At 40.0% G+C, this 23,023-nt stretch overlaps 1 protein-coding gene across 3 annotated transcripts; it reads right to left on the bottom strand.

The window, feature by feature from the left end:
- Window positions 1–94: 94 nt before the first annotated feature.
- Window positions 95–19,843, bottom strand: tspan33b (tetraspanin 33b). Of its 3 annotated transcripts, none has more exons than XM_074631820.1 (8): window positions 19,652–19,843; window positions 13,490–13,547; window positions 12,848–12,897; window positions 12,503–12,577; window positions 7,593–7,688; window positions 7,063–7,191; window positions 2,672–2,833; window positions 95–234 (listed from the first exon to the last, which is right to left on the bottom strand). In XM_074631820.1, the coding sequence occupies exons 1-8, from the start codon at window positions 19,745–19,747 to the stop codon at window positions 166–168; spliced, it is 735 nt and encodes a 244-aa protein (XP_074487921.1). In that variant the 5' UTR covers window positions 19,748–19,843; the 3' UTR covers window positions 95–165. The 3 variants fall into 3 exon arrangements, with proteins under 3 accessions (XP_074487921.1, XP_074487918.1, XP_074487919.1); XM_074631817.1 differs by having other exon boundaries at window positions 12,770–12,897; XM_074631818.1 differs by lacking the exon at window positions 19,652–19,843 and adding an exon at window positions 14,533–14,677 and having other exon boundaries at window positions 12,770–12,897.
- Between the last annotated feature and the right edge of the window lie 3,180 nt (window positions 19,844–23,023).

Genomic DNA, 23,023 nt, shown 5'->3' on the forward strand with positions numbered 1-23,023 from the left:
GCACTACACTTTTATGCCCGTAGGCAAAAGCACGTTAAGAGTAAGAAATGTACTCAAATGTTGCAGTGATACAGTAGCAGTAAAAAAAAAAGATGTCCTTGCACATGTCAGACGAGCTGAGCGGAGTACTGTAAATTCTTCTCTTTCCCCCGCGGCGGCCCGCTTTCACAACACTGAGGTAATCTCATCTTGGATCTGCGAGATCAGGATCTGGGACAGCACGATGCCTGCAATCTAGAGGACGGTAACAGCCACTTTAGATTACAGAACAGACTATGTAACTGTACAGCGTGTACTGAGCATCTCTAGGAAATAAAATTAGATGAGACTGTTTGGGTTGCATCACTTGAAATCACTGTATACTTATATTAAAAGGACCAGTGTGTAACAATGAGGGGATCTTTTGGCAGAAATGGAATATAATATTAAGTATCTTTTCTTTAGTGTATAATTGGTAACACTTTATAAGAACCATTTATAAATGGTAAATTGATAGTTAATTAAACTTAGTTAAGTTATTTTACTGTAAACAATGAAATGATAATATGGTTAACTAATTATTAATGCTATAATTTCTGTTTTATCAGTATTATTGCACAGAACATTTTATATATGTATATGTATAAATACACACACATATACATATGTGTGTATATATACTGTATATATATATATACAGTATATATGTGTGTATATATATGTGTATGTATATAATATAGAAATTGATTGTAAAACATCTATAAACAGACAGAAATTTGTCACACTGCTTAATAATTAGTTTGTAAAGCATCTATAAATATTATTTGGATGGCTATTATAAAGTTGATTGATGATTATAATACCTTGTTAATTAGTTAATAAATACTTTGTAAAGCATCTATAATAACAGAAATTCTAGCATTACTAACAATTAGTAAACATTAAATATTTCATTGTTTATCAGTAAAATAACTTAAAGGGACTATTTGTAACTTTCAGAAATGCACGTTAGCAGCGACACCTGTGGCCGTTAAATCAACGAAAGTCAGCGTCGGGGTCGCGCTTGCTCGCTCTAAATATACCTGAATGAGCGTCGCTCAAAACAGTGAGGAGACACACGTCAGCTAAAACCACAATATCACTCTATATTTCAGCTGCTTGGCAGTAATGTTAGCTGATCAGACGAAGGGCTCTCCATGAATCAATGCTGGCTTTTCCTGCTCAGCCTCCTGTGTCTCCCTCCGGAGATGGAGACACAGGAGGCTGAGCAGGAAAAGCGGGTTGGTGACGGAGCTCCACAGCGAGACACGACATTGCCTCCCGACTACGCCCGCAGGGAGACACCGGAGTTCACCATATTGCACCACCATGTTTCAACAGTAGCCCAGAATGGACAAACCAAACACTAGTTAAATGTTCCTGCTAGATACCGCCAGATCCTACACACTGTTCCTTTAACAGGATCATACAACTCAATACGTATCACTTTCTATAGAGCTGATTGCAAAGTGTCTTTCACAGCGGGGACACACAGACACATTCAGCGGCGAACACAGCTTTTAACAGAGCTTTTCAATAATGAACAGTTTGATGTAAACGCGGCTCGTTATGCAGACAAATCCAGTAATGGTGTTTAGTTAGGATGAGCAAGATAAAAAAAAAAGAGAACTTCATCATCAGATTCCCTGCACATCAAAGCAAACTGGAATACTAGTGCAATTGTTTTGACAGAACTCATGGGTAATTCACATGCTTCCCTCTTAGCAGAATCTTTGGGGACCCAATCAGCCAGATATGAGTGCGAGAGAGATCAAGCTGAAGATCCAGTGGCAAAGCTACATGCTGCGGTAGAATGCAACGTGACAGTAGCTGAATAATTTTGATAAGTACGCATACTAATTATTTAGAGGCAGCTTTTGATAAGTGCTAATTTGATTTCATGGCCAATCTAACATATTGACTTGACTTGTTGACAGTCCTTAATGCTGTGTGGTATTTGAGGTGTGTTGTGCAGCGGTGCTCAGCGAGAAGGAGTATGCTCCTTTCTCAGGCACATAATCTTACATTATCGCAGGCAGGCTTCTACCTTCGGTAGCACATTAACCTGAGCTTTCGGTCTAGAACAGTGTAATAAATGAATAATGTGCAGTTAAAAATTCATTGTCCCATTGTGCCTAGCTATTGCTGTCTAGGTATAACCCTCCATTCTAAATCAGTTCTATCCCAATGGCCTCGCATTAACCCTACACCCTGTTGGTTTCTTTCAGAATAAGATTTTTATTAGATTCCCCCCCCCCCCCTCCCCTCTTCTGTATAAAGGACAGGCTTATTCTATGTGAGACAATCTGTGCTTGTGCAGGGAAGTTGTTCTCTGGATTGATGTTTGTTCGTGTTCGGGAAAGGTGCAAGGTCGTGATTGATGAAGTGTTGCCGGGACTACTACGCAGCCCCGTCCAAATGCACCATGCGAGTCTGCCTTTTTGAGGGAGCGAGCCCGTCAATATGTCGATTTGCTACACGCTCAATCTGGTGAGCCTCTAGGTTGATGTCTAAATAGATTTGTATGTGTGAGAGCTTAATTAAGACAAGACTAGAGCCATTTCAGCCCAGAATTGTCTGAGGTTACCAAAAGCAAATGTTGCCAATTGGTGCACAGCCTTAATTGAGTAAGTGTGTGCATGTGTGGAGTCACCTGAGGCAAGGCCAGACCCAGGGCGAGAGCCCCCACCAGCAACAGATGAGACTCGATCCAGATCACTGCTTTGTCCGCACAGCCTACCGGGTAGATTGACTTGGTTGCCTCCAGGAAGTTCTGGGTTTGAATCCCAAAACCGCACATAGTGTTGATCACCGTCTGTACACCAGATGGACAAAGACAAGAGAGACAGAAAAAAACGGTAGAGTTTGAGAGATTGTCTTTTCTCTTTTTGTCTTATTGATTTAAACCTGAAACACTGGAAATAGTATTCAGAAGCAGTAGGCTGCTGTGAAATCTCGTTTTATTTGCATTGACAAATATATTAACTGTTGTGACAGCCGAGGGAGAGATTCGCAGAACCCTGTTGACTGTAGAGACTTGTGAATAAAAGAATAGGAAAAGAAAACAGCAATAGAGCGATACAACCACGTCCATTTGATGTGACAAGAAAGGCTGTTTAGTCCCTGAAGTAGCCATGCAGTTACAGGCTATGAACAGCAGGTTGCAGCACTGCATCAGCTCCTCTAGTGTTTAATTAATTGATTTTTCACCCATGTAGAAAAAGGTTGCTGTGATCTGTTTTCCGTGTCGTGTGATGCACAATCAATATTGGTGTGATGGATCTACACGCACTCTTTAGTTTTCTGTCTTCACACAAACTGGAAGGGATTGTCATTGGTGGCTTGTAAGCTGTGCTGCTGTGTGCTGCTGCACAGAGGGTTGGACAAACATTTTGTATGTGTCTTTGTCCGAGGGCAAATGTGTGTATTCATGCATGCGTGAGAGCAGTATTTACATGTACTGCTTGTGTGCCAACATGCATCCTTATGTGCAGACGTTTAATTTGTTATGCATGTGCTGCAAGTAGCTGCCAGTGTGGATTCCGTGTAGACAAAAAGTCATAAAACCTTCATGAAAAAGGGCTTACATTTTGAAACAGGTAAATCACCACTGCCCACAGAGATTGGTCATGTTACTGCAGGCTGCATATCAGACAGCACATCAACACTATATGTTGGATATGAGCATTATATCCCAGTTGGTTAGGTTCAGCTAGTGTCTGCAGTTGATGTTTGTCTGGCTTGACTTTAGAGACTTTCCCCTTGATTATTACATAATTTTGAACTTTTTGTTTTTTTGCAAATCACCTCACGGAGCTTGCTACTCCTGACTCACTAAGACACTCAAAGTCACATACCAGTCGTTCATGCAAGCTGCAGATTCTTCACAAGGGAGAAACTGTTTGGTCGTTATCAGACCAGTTCTATGCACGACAACTTACTTCACCCAAAGGAAAGGAAAATTATAACCAGCAGCAGTCATGTCATGTTGATATCGCCTCCTGGCTAACAAATAAATAGCTTCTGCAGTTTTGACACACATGTATGGTTATCCAATGTAAGAATAATGTAAGTAGTGTTTGTCATTGTCAAGGAACTCGGTCAGCATTTGAGCATCCACAGACCACTAATGGTATTGTATGTTATAACTTTTTATAACATATGACTTTTTTATGACATACTATACTATAACATTTATTATGACATACTATAGTATTGCCTTTTTATGATTTTTTCTGGCATATTATACAGATTTTTTAATGACTTATGATAAATACTATACCGTGACTTTTTTTTTTTTTTTACTTTTTTCGACATACTATATGACTTCTTTTGGCATACAATACTATGACTTTTTTCTTTTTTGACATACTATATTGACTTTTTTATAATGTTTCCTGACATGATTTATATATGACTTTTTTGGGACATTTTTCGACATAATATACTGACTTTTTTTTAACTTTTTTGACAGAATATACTATGACTTTTTTTCTACTTTTGTTTGACATAATATACTTTGTATATAATATGTATATTTTTCGATATACTACATTGACTTTGTCGTGACTTTATTCAACATACATTTTTTTTTAAACTTTTTTTTAATATACCATACTATAGCTGTTTTACTTTTTTCGTCATTCTATACCTTGTTTTACTCTTGATATTCTAAGTCTTTTTCCTGACTTTTTACAACAACATACTATACTGAGTTTTTAACGCCATACTATACTTTGACTTTATGTCTTTTTGCGACTGACTATTCTATTACTTTTTCGACATACCATACTATGACTTTTGTGACATATGGTGTATTTATGACTTTTTTGCATTTTTTTCCAACATACTATATTATGACTTTTATCGACATACTATATGCCCAACATATCACCGGGTGCGAGCTGCCCAGCATTCAGGAGCCGTACACCCAGCGGTGCCTCAGGAAGTCCCTGAGGGTCATTAAGGTCACCACACACCCCCACAACAGCCTGTTCTCCCTCCTGCCCTCTGGTAGAAGATACAGGACCCCCAGGACTCACACCAGCAGACTGAGAAACAGTTTTTTCCCCAGGCCATAAGACTCTTGAATAGATAATTCATACAACACTCTCTCACAAAAAGTGCAATAAACATGCAACACTTCAATCAATGCAATATAAAAACATAAATGCCTGTGCAATATTTTTATAGTACCCAACTCTGCTTCTATATTTATCTCACTGCCTCTTATACTGTATATATATGTTCTTAATATCCCTAATAAAAGTAATAATAAAACTTCCTTTTATTATTGTAATATAACTTATTCTTTTTAATGGAGCTTCCCAGCAAAAAGTATTTCACATGATTGTACTTGTATAATCGACGTGACAATAAACATGTTGAATCTTGAATATTACTTTTTTGCCTTTTTTGACATATTATACTGACTTTTTTAGCAACATAATGTACTATGACTTTTTACAACATACATGACCTTTTTTGACATACTATACTATGACATTTTTTATTTTTCGACATACTATGACACTTTTGCATATTTTTTTGGCATACTATACTATGACTTCTTATCGACATACTATACGAGGAATTTTTTTAAAAATTTCGACATACTATGCTATGACTTTTTAAAAAAAAACTTAAATACTATACTGTGACTGTTCTTTTGACATACTATACTATGACATTTTTTATTTTTCGACCTACTATACTATGACTGTTTTTCGACAAACTATACTATGAATTTTTTCCAACATACTATACTATGACTGTTTTGCATTTTTTTGGCATACTATACTATTATTTGTTTTTGACAAACTATACTATAACATTTTTTTATTTTTTCAACATACTATACTTTGACTTTTTTTGACATGTACTGACTTTTTAATGACATACTATACTATGACTGTTTTGTATTTCTTTGGCATACTATACTATGACTTTTTTACGACATACTATACTTTGACATTTTTTTATTTTTTCGACATACTATACTATGATTTACTTTCAATATACTATACTATGACATTTTTTTATTTTTTCGACACTATAATGTGACATTTTTATTTTTTCCGACGTACTATACAATGAAGTTTTTTCGAGATACTACGCTATCACTTTTGGAATTTTTTCGACATACTATACTATTACATTTTTAATTATTTCCGACATACTATACAATTAATTTTTTTAGAGATACTATTTTTCGACATACTATAACTTTTTTTACATATACTGTGACTTTTTTTCAACATACTATACTATGATTATTTTTCCATATAATATACTATGACATCTTTTTATTTTTTTGACACAATATAGCTTTTTAATTTTTTCAACAAAACATACTATGACTATTTTTTCGACATACTATACTATGACATTTTTTTTACATGTACTATGACTTTAACGACATACTATGACTGTATTGCCTTTTTTTGGCATACTATACTATGACTTTTTTACGACATTCTATACTATGACATTTTTTTATTTTTTCCAACATACTATACAATTACTTTTTTTCAAGATATTACGCTATCACTTTTGTTATTTTTTCGACATACTATACAATGACTTTTTTTCAACATACTATGCTATGACTGTTTGCATTTTTTTTTTCATACTATGACTTCTTATCAACATACTATACTATGATTTTTTTTTAAAAAGTCAATATCTTTTGTATATTGGACCTTGAGACGGGGAAGATAGCGGTTGCAAATGAATGCGCAATTCAGGGTGCTATCAGCGGCTGCAATCCAATGTTCTGTAAATTGTCCTGTGTGTGTCCTCGGTGACTGATACATCTACTAGTTTTTACACAAGGCACCTTGCAACTTAATTAGTTGCTTCACATTAATGTAAAACCCCCAGCTAACAAATGGTGCTAAATAGCATTCAATCTAATTTGAGTCTTCTTTGTGGCAGGGTTTTTAAAGTTCAAATTACTGTACAGTTGGCAGTTTTCCATGAAGCTTTTGTATTAGTTTGTCTACACAGTGCATGTCATGAGGCTTCACAGAAAAAAGCACGCACCTCTCCAGGAACAGGAGTGCAGCAGGAGTAAGGCACAGCACAGCGCTCAGAGCTGGGGTTCTCATGTGTACAATTAAAGTACAGGTTCCAAGACCAGTCTGTGTAGTTGTTCCACCCACAACACTTGAACTGAGAGAGAGAAAGAGCAGAGCACAGCACAGGTTTATATTTAGAAATGTGGTCTTGCTCTGAACTGTACATCCTGCCAGTCTGGGCTGCCCCCATGGGAAAACCCGGGCTCGCAAGTGTGCCAGTGTGTACAGATGGAAGAGGAATATCACATGAGGAGACCCGCAGAGTGCAGGAACTGTATGTAACATGTAGCCCTCTCATGTGGAAAACCCCTCACCAAGGCCAACATAATAAACATAACACATACAGCTCTGTGGTCTCTGGTTGTGGTTTCACAGTTTAGTGCTCAGACGTATTCAATAAACCACTAGCTGTGATCAATTTGAAGACTTGTGTGATGTGGATAGCTACAGGCACAAGCACAGCCCCTTCAAGCTAAGTGGAATTGGCCAGAGCACCTCTTTCTGGATGTAATCCATCAGGTTCTGCAGATCCAGGTCATCCCTGTAGTGCACAATGGCTTTCTTCACAAACTTTCCCAAAGCGTCACGAGTCTAAGAGAGAGAGGACATGTGGGAGTTTACACACAGAATAGTAACTTTGATTTCAACACTGCCATGATCTAAAGAAATACAAAATTACCAGTGGTGAACTTATCTACTGATGTCTCTATAACCAGGCCCCTAACAACGTGCTCAGCAACATGGTGGAACCTCTTGAGGTTTTGTGGCTCCATTAATTACTTGGGTTGCAATATGGAGGATTGCAAAGTGCCTATTTGTGAAACCTCCTTTGGACAGACACTGTAGAAATCCCTACACAGCTCAAAACAGGATCATATCTGGGATCGTTTCAAATCTAAGTTAATAAAACCATTTCTCAAGAGTGATCGGGCGATGTATTCACGGTTAATCCAGTAATCCTTTATTGTAAATTGCATACAGTATACAGTATTTATGTTGCTTTGCACTGCAAATGTATTTTTTATAAAAAGTCACCAAGGGACACGTTACAAATTAGCTTTTAGGCTATAAACGCTATGATATCCGGCCTTAGTCTCTTCATTGAATATTCTATGCTCATGTATCTGCCCATGAAAAAATAAACATAAATAATAATAGATGTCAGAGGGGGACACAATATCCTCTTGTTTGCATTGTATGAGCCCCCAGTGGGATGCATCTCGACAAGAAGGCAGCAGAGCAGGAGCTGCTGCAGTGTGATGGCTGCAGGAGTGCATCATAGTGATGATAATAAAATCATTCACGCCTTTGAGATCAATGGACACGATGCATACCAAATATAGAGCACACACGCAGGTTTTACGCTATTTCAGCTGCAGTAGATAATTGCTTGAATTTGCCCATTTGTTAAGATAATGTGGTAATTTTCATCAGCTCCGCTTGAGCTGACTGAACAAAATCCAGATAAAATATAAATGAAATACATTGATTTGTTTGTATAATCTGTTTCAAACGAGATGAGGTTGATTCAGACATTAAAATTATGTGCTACTTTATTTTGTTAGCTTAAATTGTCCATGATATTATATTCCTTTTATAGAGTTAGAGAATGAATTCAATGCAAATCTCCATCTTTTAAAATTTTGAAAACAAAGAGGGCCATGGCTACACAGACTTGAGTTCAGATGTAATATATGCTAATAGGAGCACCGTATGCAAATGAGCCACTGAACTTTAAAATTTCATTGAGCTCGAAATGAACTTCTGTGAGCAGTTTGCTGAAGGCTCTCTGAATTGTTCTTATTACAGTCGGCGTTAGAACAGGTTATGTTGATAAATACTGTGAGCTGAATCAATATAGCCCAAATCTTTATCCTGAAGTAGTTTTTACTAAATTGTGTTAGGATTTTTACAGCGTACCCCCCCACCCTCTCCCTGCCTTTTCACACGTGGTGCGGTATGTGCTCGTGGGCCTTGCAGCCCACCGTCACACCTCCCCATGTCATTAGTGGCAGAGTCTCCTTCAAGGGATTGGTTGAAATGGAACATTTGGTTCCACTTTGAAGTGCCGAAGCATTTGAATCATTTAGCAGAGGAAGGATGCTTGGAGGGTTGTTAAACTGCTCTGTTTAGCAGCAGGCAGTCCGAGCGCTGACGGAGAACACAAGGGAGAGGAGAGGTATCATCAGGCACCAGGCACCTCGCCACACACTGATGTCAGGGACCGTTGCCACCGCTGGCTCTTGTGTTTTTATTCTCAGCGGAGCCCTAATGGGATGTTACCGTAGGAGATAAGTGGATGCTTTCCCTTCCCTGTAGCTTTCAAATCAATCACTGGGGTCATATACGGCTCAGATGGATACACAGGAACGCACATACATATACACTCGTGCAGTCATTAAGTGGATTATCTGTTTTCATACAGACACTTTTATTCAGTGATTGGAACAAGGGGTTATAGAATGATTATTATTTTCTTAAAGTGTAGAAACAAGAATCCTCCACACAATTTTTTTTTTCTTTGGACTATCTCTAAACAAGTTTTTTCTCTTGTTAAATACTGTATAATTGTACCTCTTGAGGCTTCTGAAACTTATTCAGATGAAACAGTCTTAGAATTTAATATCGCTTTCTATGTCCCAATTGCATACTACATACTAATTGTATGCAGTATGTACTATATCATACAAATCTCTATAGTATATACTGTTTATGCAGTTATGCAAACAACAAACTTTATTACTTTATGCTAACAGGAAATTATACAGTACAGAGCCGTACGTCAATCAATACATTGCACGGTGTACATCAATCTTAAGAATTTTGCTGCACATTAAACCACACGAAGAAGATTCATTATTTCTTTTTTTGTCTCCATGCTATTTCAGTAACTGTCTCTCCACAATCTGCAATTTAATTTAAAGTGCTTTTTGCAGCTTTGAGTAGCTCCTCGAATTTCCTTTATGCATTGCATATTTGGAAAGAAATGTACATTAACAGTAAACTCAAAAATCAAGTGTTCTATTTAGTATGCACACTGACTTTTTTTTATACACTTAATTTGCTTTTCCTCTTTATATACTGTAGTCTGGATTTGGGACACAGCTTTAGTCTTGTTTTCAATTGTGAGTAGCTCCCCCATTTCCTTTTGGCATTGCATTAAGGGAAAATAGTGTAGTGTATCAACAGTACACTTTTGTTTTTTTGAGTTCATATATTTGGTCATGTTTCCAGTGTATACACACTGCATGCTCAAGAAGTGCTTAGAATTAGTATGTACTGTAATATATGTATGGAATTAAGATGCAGTAATACAGATGCGAGCTGTTACTACTCCTATTTTTATACTTCCTTCTTTTTAAATGGTTCATATTTTGTTACACTTTGTTTAGTTCTTTTTTCACTGTGTTAGCTGATGCTTCTTGTTTTTTGCACTTTCCCCTTTGCTGCTGTACACTGCAAATTTCCCCACTGCGGGACTAATAAAGGAATATCTTATCTTATCTTATCTTACGACTAGGGATGGGAATTAATATGATTTTATTGATACCAATGCCATTATCAATTCTGCTTATCTGTAAGCTGGACCTGATTTGCGTAAAGTAGCCTAGACCTCAATTTTATGCAAATGAGAAGCGGCCAATGTGACGATCAGTCTCTTGAAACGCAATGTTGCACTACCAGAATGCATTGCACGGCTGCATTGAATGGGAAGCGTGGAAATGATGGATCCTGTGGGCAGAGCTGAGAGCAGCCTTCACCCCAGGCCTTTCCAAGCAGACCTAGCCACTCGTTACGCACCGCCACGGAAAAAATATGCTCGGCCAGCACCAGGGAGAGGTCCCATGAGGGGATCCTCCCACCCTGAGCAGCCGTCCCTGACCCCATGTTGAATCCCCGGGACAGACCGCGCGGTGGATTTATAAAAATGGAAATGAATAACTGTTTTTTGTTTACATTTAAATTTTAATGAATCATTGTTGTAGGTCTATGGTATGACGGTACAACGGAGTATTAGCCACATTGAGGAAAAACATAAATCTGAGATTTCGAGAATAAAGTAAAATGTTTACGAGAAAAAGTCATAATACTGTATGAGAATAAAGTCATAATATTATAAAGTAGGAATTTTACGTGTTATTTTCTTTTTTTCTCATAAAGATTTTTTTCCTTCAATGTGGCCCTAATACTACGTAGTACATTTGCATTTTGGCCCTATTAGACTTATGTACTTAGACTATAAACTGTGTTACCTTCATCACAATGCTCAAATGTTTTGCTGCTCCAGACAGATTTTTTTTTTGCCTAAAATGGCTCTTTTGATAGTAAAGGTTGCTGACCCCTGGTCTGGGTAATTAATTGGAAACACCTTTTTGTTGCAAGTTTCCAGCAGTGTTTGACATCATGACACATGAATGTTTGCAACGCGCGACAGTCCGAAAAAAGTGCCGGCATCTTAATCTTTGATCCAATGGATCAGACAATTTAGAATGGGTTCTCGATTTCCATCCTCCATCCTTCTCCACGACAGGTCACAGCCTTGTATTAATTGTCACAACGAAAAAACAATTGGGAACCACTTCTGTCTTCTTATAACTTGAGTAGGCTATTATCAATGTAGCTTTGGCCATCATTTTGGTTATAATGCAATGAGTTATTCACTTCTCATAAAACTCATCATATAAACAGTTTTCTTTGGCGCACTGTAATGATCCCTAATATCAGAGAAAAACTATGTGTATGCACAGTTATGGCAAGTGCAGTAGGTTAAATATGTTAATGATGTTAACAACGGACATCATACAGTAGGTAGTAATTATACCATTCGCCTGCTTAGGAGGTCTGATCGTCTCACTGTTTGTGTTTCTGGCCTCGTCTTTTCAGTTCGCTGTTCTTATTACAAAATCAAAACTATGACAATAAGCTGGAAGTATACTTTGAGTATTTTCCAGTCGAGTCCGTTTAAGTCGGCGCATCCAGAGAGAATTAGGATGCTTTCCTCTCTTTTTCTGGCAGTCTACAAAACAAACCTAAGACACACATTTTCAGGGCTTATAGACAGCGACAGAAACACGGATTTCCACTGTAGTACTGGCGTATATGTGTTTTTCTTTCTGTGTATGCTGTGTGGCTCAGACAATGACAAGATATTCCCCCTGTGGGATCAGTGGGCCAATCTGCGGGTTCAGATGCTATGCCTTGTTAAGTTTTATACACTGTATAGAAGGTTGCAAATGTACAGAATGTCCCAAAGCTGGGTAAGAATACTCTAAATCAATGGAGCTCAGGGGCATTTATGGTCGATGGCGGTGTCTCTGCGGAAGAGAACTGGAGACCAAATGACCTTATAGTGACTTTATATTATAGAATAACTAAGCTGGTGCACAGAACTGTCAGATGAGTACCTGATCAGAGTAGAAAAAGCCCAGAATTGCTATGGCCATCTGGGTGAGGAAGACCAATGTCAGGCTGAAGGAGAACTACGAAAAGAAAAGATACATATAAATATTAAAAACACAGTCTGACTAAGACAGAATCGTAACAATCAGATTTGTTGTTGTTGTTACACATGAGATGTAAGACTTGGCTTTGGATTAAATGTAAATTTGAGCTGCCGTATCAGAAGCAAAGCACAGCGCCAGTATTAGTAATGTGTTTGTTATGTCTATTACTGTCTTGAGGAGGCGAATGTTCTCTCGGAGGGCTCCGATGCAACCACAGAAAGTGATGAAGAACATGACCACCCCCACCACAATTAGGATGATAGCCGGGTCGATCAGGAACGTGTCCCGCACCGTGTCTGGCAGAAAGACAGGAACAGCCCGTGTTTAGATGTCTGTCCTCTGACCTCTATTCCTACCGTTACTTCTTTTCCTCCCTGCTTGTATTTTTCATTTCCTAACCTTTATCAAATTCATTCCCCTCACCCGTCCTCCCTTTCCTACACCGGCTGCCTTCATTCTCTTAAAATATCGATGATCTGTTGTGGATTATGCAGAGGCGTAATCAGTGGAATGAGCCCAGGTTAATCCTTTTTGTTGTCCATCTACTGAATGTTGCAGATTAAATGTGAAAATAATGACACAAGGTAAAATAAGGATAAAGCTAAAATTCACCGGCCCACTAAACGTGACAAGCGATTGCTTATTGCTGGGGTGACTCAACAGGTGTGCAGCTATAAGAAGCCACCATCTCACACCAGCACAGCTCAAGAGACTGCAATGTATGGAGGAAGGACAGCTTATCACAGGAGACAAATGGACATAACTAAACATTTTCTATAGTTGAAACACAGGATAATAATAGGCAATTTCTGTAGAGTTTGAGAAGTGTGGAAAAATGCCTTTGTATGTACCTGAATGTGTAAAAAAATGTCATGTATGTAGGTTTACCTGTAGCTTTCTGGACTTTAGCATAGACCCCGATGGCAACAATCAACAAGGAGAAAGTCTGGGTGGGAAAAGGAGAGAAACCACAGAAAGACTTGAATCAAATAGCACATGTAGCAGATTACTTATTTTCCCTTTTCTCTTATGGTTGCTGCTCCGATCTGGTTGTGCTCACATTTTGCTTAAATTTTTTTTCAATATCTCTTAGATCAAAATTGGCTACCAAATGGGTCATTCAGGTTATGCAGCAGCATTTCGGCCTCATAACTTTTGAAAGAAAAGATGGATTTTTTATGGTTTTTTTGCATTACAAAAGAATAGAGATATGTTTAACTGTCAGGAAAACCTATTGGAACTATCTCAGGCACTCAAATAATCATCCTTATGGGTGTATATTGGTCTGTTTGGTGTAGACCGAACATGGTGGAAAATCTGCAGCCATAGCTCTGAGTGATCCAGATTTAGCTAGTTAACCTTCTACACATGAACAGAATTTTAACTATATCAAATATGTTTTTTAATGTTCTTGATTGGAACAACTTTCTTCATAATTTAGCCGAACAGTGAGGAACTTTAAGAGTGTGACGAACATATTAACATCATGAAACATGAAAAATAAAAAGACATAAAAGTTTGTGCTCACCCTACTTTACTCCTTTGAGAAAAAAATGTCATGTGCATTATTCTTTGTTTATGTTAAAGAAAACCGTAATCTATAATTAAAGCCATTTTTAAAAAATATATATGACACATTTAAAAAAAAAATATGAGGAAGTAATTCATGTTGCTGCATAACAGGAATGGCCCAAATGCTGCAATCACTAGAAAACCAAGCCTGGGCATGGGTTAGGCCTGGTTAGATGAATATTTTTGTGAAATATGCTTATTCCCTTTCTTGCAGAGAGTTGGGTGAAAACTTTTCACCTAACAATATGAGAGTGGATCCACTCTCATATTGTTGTGATGCAGGGAGCAGCACAGGCCGATGCAGACTCTGACAGGCGGGCTGATACAAAGAAAATACTTTAATAAAGCAAAAAGCTTACAAGCCGAGAGTCCAAACAGCAGACAGAGACAGCAGAGACAGCAGAAACCAATAAACTAAACTCCATGCAGCAATAAAGGCAAAGAAGACGAACTGGCAAAAGACAAAGGACAGCACAGAGACTACACCAGGGGAGGAGGAAGATAAGGAGGGACAGGTGAGGGCGGGGCTGACGAGCAACAGGTGGAAGTCATGAGGGACGGGCCAGCCAATCACACATGCTGGAAACAAAAACAAAGGCAGGAAGTGAAACAAGACAAGACACAAGAGGAGAGGACTTTCAAACTAAAACAGAAAACAAACTAGGGTCAATTAGCCTGATGTGGGACATATTCTGCATTTCAGAGTTCTGGAATATATTGCGATATGAAGCCAATACATTAAATAATATAATAATTTTATAGTTTTTAAGCATTTAGGCATATTAGAAAGACAATACATAGCCTATATTATCATATATATTATGCAAAGAAAGCATAATTTAATGAACAGCCTAAAAATTCATGAATCTGCTGTGAATTGCAAAACTGTTAAACCGTTAAAATGTCTTCATTTCACTTTGCAGGGAACATATAGAACCGTAACAGGCATATAGGGCCTATTTGAAGCCCATACTTCAAACCTTGAGGCAACACATAAAACCTGCATGTGCATAAAACCCTGCTTACCGCACACTGCATTATGGATAATGATTGAATAACCTGTAATGCATATTTATAGGCATAAAAACAACGTGCAGAAATTAGAAAAAAAGAGACTCATACCAGCTGAGATATTAACTTAACTGAGATGCAGCCACTCCCAATTATGGAATATAATTTGCCCTTCACCTTAAACATCTAAAATAATGCATTAGAAGACTAAAAAAAACCCTACAAATAACCATTGTTATTGCACAATCCATGCTGTCCCACATTAGGCATATCATCCTGTCCCACTTTTCAAAACCATAGTTCCTAAAGTGGGACAATGAAGAAAACATATCATGTAATGTGATTTTGAACGCATGACACCACATCTTGTGTGAACCAATAGTTTTATTGACTTTTATTTGTTTGAGGACAACCTGCACCCACTGGAGCTTAGATGTCCCACATTAGGCGGTGTCCCACATTATGGCAACTCACCCTATAACAAATACCCTAGGACCATGACACATATCTGTCAGCTAAAGTTTGCATAAAGACGCAGGGGGAAACAGCTAGCCTGGTTATGTCCAAAGGTATAGAAAAGTCTTCCCCCCTGCGACTTTATGCTAACTTAAACTAACAGTCTCCTGGCTTTAATTAAAATATAATGTACATGTGACAGTGGTAGGCTATCAATCTTCCCAGCGAACTCTCAACAAGAAAAGGAATGAGCACAATTCCCAAATTCTCGCACTATTTCATAAAAGTTTGGATAAAAATTTGCGATCCACGCACCTGTATAACCACATTCAGCTTTTTCTTAATTATCCATTGCAAAATCTAGAAAATACACCAGTTATGGCTGTGTAATTCTTCTGGGTGTATTCTTTATTTCGACGTGTGAAAACCTGCAAGGTAGATATATTGCTCCCGGTGAGCTGGCTTTGTTTCCAACAGATTTTATTTGCACTGTCAGCCAGGACAGGTGTGATCAGATTAGCGACGGTGAGCTTTTCCTCAGGTGCTGAGTATGCAGAGCACCCGTAGCCGTAGCAACAGCGCCAGTGTATGTGTTTAGGATAAACAGACAGATGGATGTCAGCGGCAAAGAAATAAACAAAAATAACAAAACATATGGAGCTCGGCTGAATTTTGGATGCCGTTAATGTGGAACATTAAAGTGGAGAATTTGTTTTTCTGACAAACGCAGGCCACCATCAGAATTCAAAACTTCTTTCCTCAGTTTACCGAGTAGTATTTTGACTATTGTAGGTGGACGATTGATAATTATTTTCTCTTCAGTGTCTTGAACTACAAGAACAGAGACATATAGACGGAGACAAATCAGAGAGAGAAGGTGAAATAGGGTGAGAAAGCATGAGATGGTGTGTGTGTGTGTGAGGAGTTCAGAGTGCTGATCCGTCTGAGACCTGATCTGTGCTTTTGTTAAAAGTCAGAAGAAAAAAAACTCCAACTGTATGAAATATTGAACACAAAAGAGATGTCGGCAGCCCACAACGTGCATGCACTGGATGAAGAGAAGAAGACCTCCTATTAATGAGGTCTCAAAACAGTGACAGCATCCAGGCATGGACGGCCACGTGTGTGTGTGTGTGTGTGTGTGTGTGTGTGTGTGTGCGCTGTAAGTAATGGTGTCGCTTGAGGGAATGTTGTAAAGCTGCTGAAGAGGACGTGAGCTCACCCGAACAGAAGCTCCACAATGAAACAGCGAAGAGAGTGGAAAGTAGGTGGAATTAGAGCTTCCTGTTGATTGCATTGTCAACACTAATTTCCCTCCTTTCCTTGATTGTTTTTCTCACCTTGAATAACAATCTGCATTGCTTGGCTTTCATTTCCAGCCTCCAGATTCAAAGAGTCTCCTAATTACTGATGGCGTTTGTCCATGTGTGAGTGTGTGCCTGTTTGAATACAGCCTGTACAAACATGGATTGGTTTTGTCTCTGCGTGAAAACCCTGTATTGGATCTCTAGAGGTCATGAGGATCCACAGGCCACGGCATCATTTTTGCTTTGTTTTTTGTTTGCTATGACAGAGGTGTAATTTTTATTTGGCAGCCTTTCACATCCAGCCCAATTTTTTTTTTCTGTGCTCCGGGGAAGTAAATTGTTACTCTGAAATGGTATATCACTTTTTTGAATCGATAATCTGACTTGACAAGACAATAGCTGACAAAACACAAGACGTCGGCGATGCACATTTTTCTTTGCAGCTGCAGTGTTTTCCAGATTTCTGAAAGCACAGTTTGTTTGTTTTTTAGAGGATATTCTCTGTTGTGTAGGAGTGTGATCACCTGCAGCTCCATTTGTCAGTTTGCCACTGTGTGTGTTTATGTGAATACTGGTGGCACCGCGCATTTGCAACAGGAGACGCACGCACGCACGCACGCACGCACGCACGCACGCACGCACGCACGCACGCACACACACACACGCACACACACACACACACACACACACAGTGAATGTATTCCAGCTCTGTTTTCAGGCTTTTCAAAGGGATGAATCAGGCTTCTCCCGGCGGATTGTGCGCGGAGGTGAAAGCCAGCTGAACTGAGCCGTGAGGACGCGGGGACAAAGACCTGATGGATTAGGGGTGCAGTGTTCACTTCTGAGCCCGCGTCTGATAAACAAAGTCAACACGGGCCGGGCTTGTGCGGCTGCTGGGGCTGCAGTTATTGCTGATTGGCTCTAAACACAGTAAGAGCGCAGTACAGTGTTTGCCCCCTCGCTGCGTTAGTGTAGGATTGGATGAACAGGCATATGATGGAGGTGTAGAGCTACAGATGTGATCTGTGTGCTTGAAGTAGTCCTGTGGTAGGGAAGTGAGGGACTCACTAGGAGAGAGTCACCTATGTACCACCTATATACCCCACACATACAAACACACACACACTTATACATGTCTCTTTCTCTACCAGTTTATGCTTTTACCATTTATCCATTACCTTTAGGTGTGATTGTTACCAGTAATGGATAATCATTTAAAATGTTGCCCTTTTATCCATTACCTTTAGCTTTTTCAACCATTTATCCCATACTTTAAGCTGTTTCAATCATTTATTCATCACTTTTAATTAACTTTTAATAATTTATACATTACTTTTGGCTAAATTTCAACAGTTTCACTTTCAGCATCACTTCCTTTTACCTCAAATGTATTGGATAAAAGGTTAAAATAGATAGCTACTACTACTTGTTGTTACTACTTTTGTTAAGGCCCTGATGCACTAAGCCGACAGTCGGCCGTCGGACAGTTTGGGGCCGTCGATGAGCATCTGTCGGCCTAGTTTTTGCGGTGTGTACCGCACCGTTGGCTTTAGTCTGCCCGTGTCAGAGTTTTTTCAGCCGATTCAGCATGTTGAATCACACTTTTTCACACTGACGGGCATCAGTGAGAAAAATCGCTCTTATTGGCTGTTCAGCTTAAATGAATCTGTGCACGAGAAGAGAAACGGAAGTGAGGAAAGCAAGCCAACGAGTAAAGTTAAGAGGGCAAACACAAAAGGCTCTTCATATTTTTCATTTCCATCTCATCTGATCATTCCAGTACAAGAATGTTTTCACAACGACATGGTCATCTGGAATGAAGCTAAGTGGTGAGTGAGAGTGGTGTGAAAATGGTTGACTTCCAGTTTCCCCTTTTTGAATGACGAATACAGACTACCACGACCTGCTGGTGTGAAGAGTTACTGTATTTCCTCTCACGTAGGCACAGAATGTACGTGGTTGTTGGCCGTTGGCTGTAGTCTTCGCGGTGTGTTCGAGTGCAACTTGTCGGCCAAGACAAAGGCGTCGTGATGCGATGCAACAGTCCGCCTTCATCGCCTCTAGTTCTTTGATTTTGGCTTGGTGTGTCTGGGCCTTTACTCCACAATATCTCCACATACCCCTGGCAACTGCAGAAGTACTCACTGGGGTACAAGTGGGAATCACTACTGTATAGACTCCACATTTGTGCAGCCATTATGGAACAATGCAGCCTACAAAGAAGTAACAGTACATGACAGAATATCCTTGTAAGCTATATAGAAACATTCAGATACAGACTACCAGCAGGCTACACAGTTGCCAGGTGTTTTGTAGTTCAGTATGCAGTGCTCAACTGATTTGATAAGAATGCAGCACTCAACATTTGCTACAGTGATGTATGAGCAATCCCAGTGTCCATATATAACTGTAGTAAACTTAAAATAGGTATAGCAGCAGGGTGGCTGGGTGCCCCTGCTGTTTGCAGCTATGGGTACTATCTGAATTATATTTATTCATTTATTATTTATCAGCTTTTTTGTCTTTTGCCTTTTTTAGTCTGGCCTCCTTTTCTAGCAGATCTGACTTTTTTTTGGAAAGCTACAACTCCCTGATAGCTGGTGATTTGTATGCTCAGAAATATTAAGAATACATGGCGTCCCGGGACACCATAACAGCTGTGTTTTTGTCAGTACTAATCCTTCAACAGCGCAGCTCTACTCACCCAAAATAAGAAGCTGAAGAAGAAGAGGAAATATCTGATCCAGGGATTGACGAAGGAGAACGTCTCGGCTCGGTTCAGATTCTGTTTCCTGTCCATTGTTTGTTGGTGTTTTTACAGTCCGGTAAGTAGAGCTACAGTGAGTTTGACTTCCGAACAGTCCCCATGCAGAACAAGCCTGCAGATACTCAGCCGCCATGTGAATCTGTGAGGAGGGGGTCCGGCTGTGGGGGTGTCAGGCTGGCTATAAAAGGGGGCATGGGGCTGTGACGCTGCCCCGCCAGGCTGGTAGGGCCCAGAAGTGTCTATGTAGACCGGAAGGTCAGATTACACAAAAAATATCTCTGGCTGACTGCAGCTGAATGGCTTACGAGCTGTGGAGTATTGTCAGCCTGCTGCTAGATTGTGGACCATCTTTCACCTCCATGCTCTCTCTGTCTTGCTGTCTTTCTCTGTTACGTCATCATTTTTAGATGCTGTATAATAGGCCTACAAGCAAAATTGCCGCTTGTTTCCATATTAATATTTATTGCTTCTGAAAGGCTTGTGTTCTAGTTTACAAATTACAGCTTCAAAGCCAGATGCTCTCCTGCAAAATTGCAGAATCACAGTTGTCAAAGTGGACAATGCCATCTCATGTAGTTAAATGACGTCAGGCAAGTTTTTATGTGATGTTTCCGCTGTCCTGTGTCTGTTTGTGCCGGATAGTGAATCTGCTAAATTTCAGGCCAACATCACTCAAATGAATTAAGGAGCAAAGATGTCAGGACATGTATTCTGTAATGAGATTTAGATGTAAAACTCAATTGATAATCGACTGGCAAAGCGGATCATCTGTCAGACTGACGAGAGATTATCTGAGGATAGAGAACAGAAATAAAATATGTCACACTAACTATAAAGTTAATGTGAATGTATGAAGGATTCACTACGGGCTCTTTTCTAACTCTAGCTCATAAAAGGTGTAGTCTGAACTGTCCTTGGAAATAGGAATACTGTATGTGAATACTTAATCACAAGTTTTAATGATTACATCAAGTGTCTCCTTTGGAGTGACAGAAGGACATGTGGTCCCTCAGGTACCTCAGTACCTTGCCAGAGCTACATGAAGACTTAATGAGATTGATCTCTCTTTTTTAGACAGGATACAAGTCGTTTTTTAGTCCCAATTGGGAAGTTTGCCATTACTAATCATGCAAACATTTGGCTTTACCTTTTCTATTATTTAAAGGGACTGTTTGTAACTTCTTACACGTATAAATCAATCAGGGTCGGTGTCCCATGCGCGCTCGTGTGTGGCTACGCTGTTCAGACTCAGACTCCAACACAAACTACACGGAAGCACCAAAACTGCAAAGTTATATCTAGGGAAGTCCGTCTTGCTAAACAGTGTTCCGCGGTCGGAGGACGCAGGGGAGACCGTAGCTTTGGTCTCCAGGGCCGGAGTCTCTACTGTACTTTGTGCAGAAATAATACTATAATAATACTCGAACACACCGCAAAGACTACAGCCAACGGCCAACAACCACGTACATTCTGCGCCTGCGTGAGAGGAAATACAGTAACTCTCCACACCAGCAGGTCGTGGTAGTCTGTATTCATCATTCAAAAAGGGGAAACCAGAAGTCATTCCAGATGACCATGTCGTCGTGAAAACATTCTTGTATTGGAATGATCAGATGAGATGAAGATGAAGAATGTGAAGAGCCTTTTGTGTTTGCCCTCTTGACTTTACTCGTTGGCTTGCTTTCCTCACTTCCGTTTCTCTTCTCGTGCACAGATTCATTTAAGCTGAACAGCCAATCAGAGTGATTTCTCTCACTGACGGGCAGCACCGCCGATTCAACATGCTGAATCGGCCTAAAAAACTCTGACACGGGCAGACTAGAGCCAACGGTGCGGTACACACCGCAAAAACTAGGCCGACAGATGCTCACCGACGGCCCCAAACTGTCCGACGACCGACCGTCGGCTTAGTGCATCAGGGCCTTAACAAAAGTAGTAACAACAAGTAGTAGTAGCTATCTATTTTAACCTTTTATCCAGTACATTTAAAGGGACTGTTTGTAACTTTTTAAGCGTATAAATGTACCGGGTCGGGACACATGCGTGCTCGCATGTGGCCGGAGCCACTGCTACTCTGCCTGCCTGCCTTCACTCAGACAGCACGCGTTCTTGCGTAGTCGCTCCACCTCTAGAAGTGAACGCGCGCTCACTTCACACTGCAGAAGAGTTAGTTTAGCTCTGAGAATATCTAGTGAATGTTTGTGCAGGAATAAATGCTGCAGCTCCTCCAAACCAACAGAGGTTTCTCGTGTCTTGTGAAGTGACGGGGCTCCGCAGCGAGAAACGTTATCGTCTCTGAACAAAACTCCGGTGTCTCCCCTGTTCCCTCCGGCCGCGGTCGGGAGGCTGAAGCAGGAAAAGCCAACACTAGGATCAGCAGTGATTCATGGAGAGACCTACGTCTGGTCAGCTAACATTACTGTCAAGCAGGTGAAATATAGAGTGATATTGTGGTTTTAGCTGACGTGTGTCACCTCACTGTTTTGAGCGATGCTCGTTCATGTCTATGTAGAGCGAGCACAAGCGCGAGCCCGACACTGACTTTCGTTGACTTAACGGCCACAGGTGTCGCTGTTAACAAGCATTTCTGATTCTTACAAACAGTCCCTTTAACAGAATTGTTCAGCTTTTACATTTTGGGTTCCTTGCTAATAGTTAGATGACAGGATTGATACCATGTCTGTACAGTAAAAATATGGAGCTACTGCCAGAAGCTGGTTGGTTTAGCTCACTAGCGTAGCCAGAAAAAAAAACTGTGGGAGTGCATCAGAAAAACTGTGAGTGGCACACTATCTTTGATGATGAAGAGGCCCCTTATGCGAGCGGCCGGAGGGCCAGAGTGGATTTTTTTTTTGGCAGTATTAACACTAATACAGCCACCCCAGCTGCCACCACAGTATGTATACAGTATATTAAAGGTGAATGCAGCAAGAGATGACGATGCCAGCTGACTCGCTTCCTCTGACTTGCCCTTTGACCGAGGCTGGACTGAGGGCTGGGGGGCGGAGTGAAAAGAAACGCTACAGCGCCCGCTCCATGGGCCCAGTGGATGCGGAAGATCGGCGGAAGATGCGGGTAGTGTATCACTCGGCAGTCGAGCCATTTTGGCTTCATGCGCCACTGAGCAACTATCGTAAGAATGAACAGGAGCCCGCCTCCAACGCTGTATCCAGTTCTCTTAATACATTCATGGGCTAAATCGCATGAATGGAGGAAGGGAAATAACTCTGGATTCGGCTATTAGTGCATTTTACAACTTTTAGGACCTAATGATTTAAATACGGATTATTTAAATGTCGTACTGGGAAG

Source organism: Sebastes fasciatus, chromosome 4, assembly GCF_043250625.1.
Source record: "Sebastes fasciatus isolate fSebFas1 chromosome 4, fSebFas1.pri, whole genome shotgun sequence".
Classification (NCBI taxonomy): Eukaryota; Metazoa; Chordata; class Actinopteri; order Perciformes; family Sebastidae; genus Sebastes; species Sebastes fasciatus.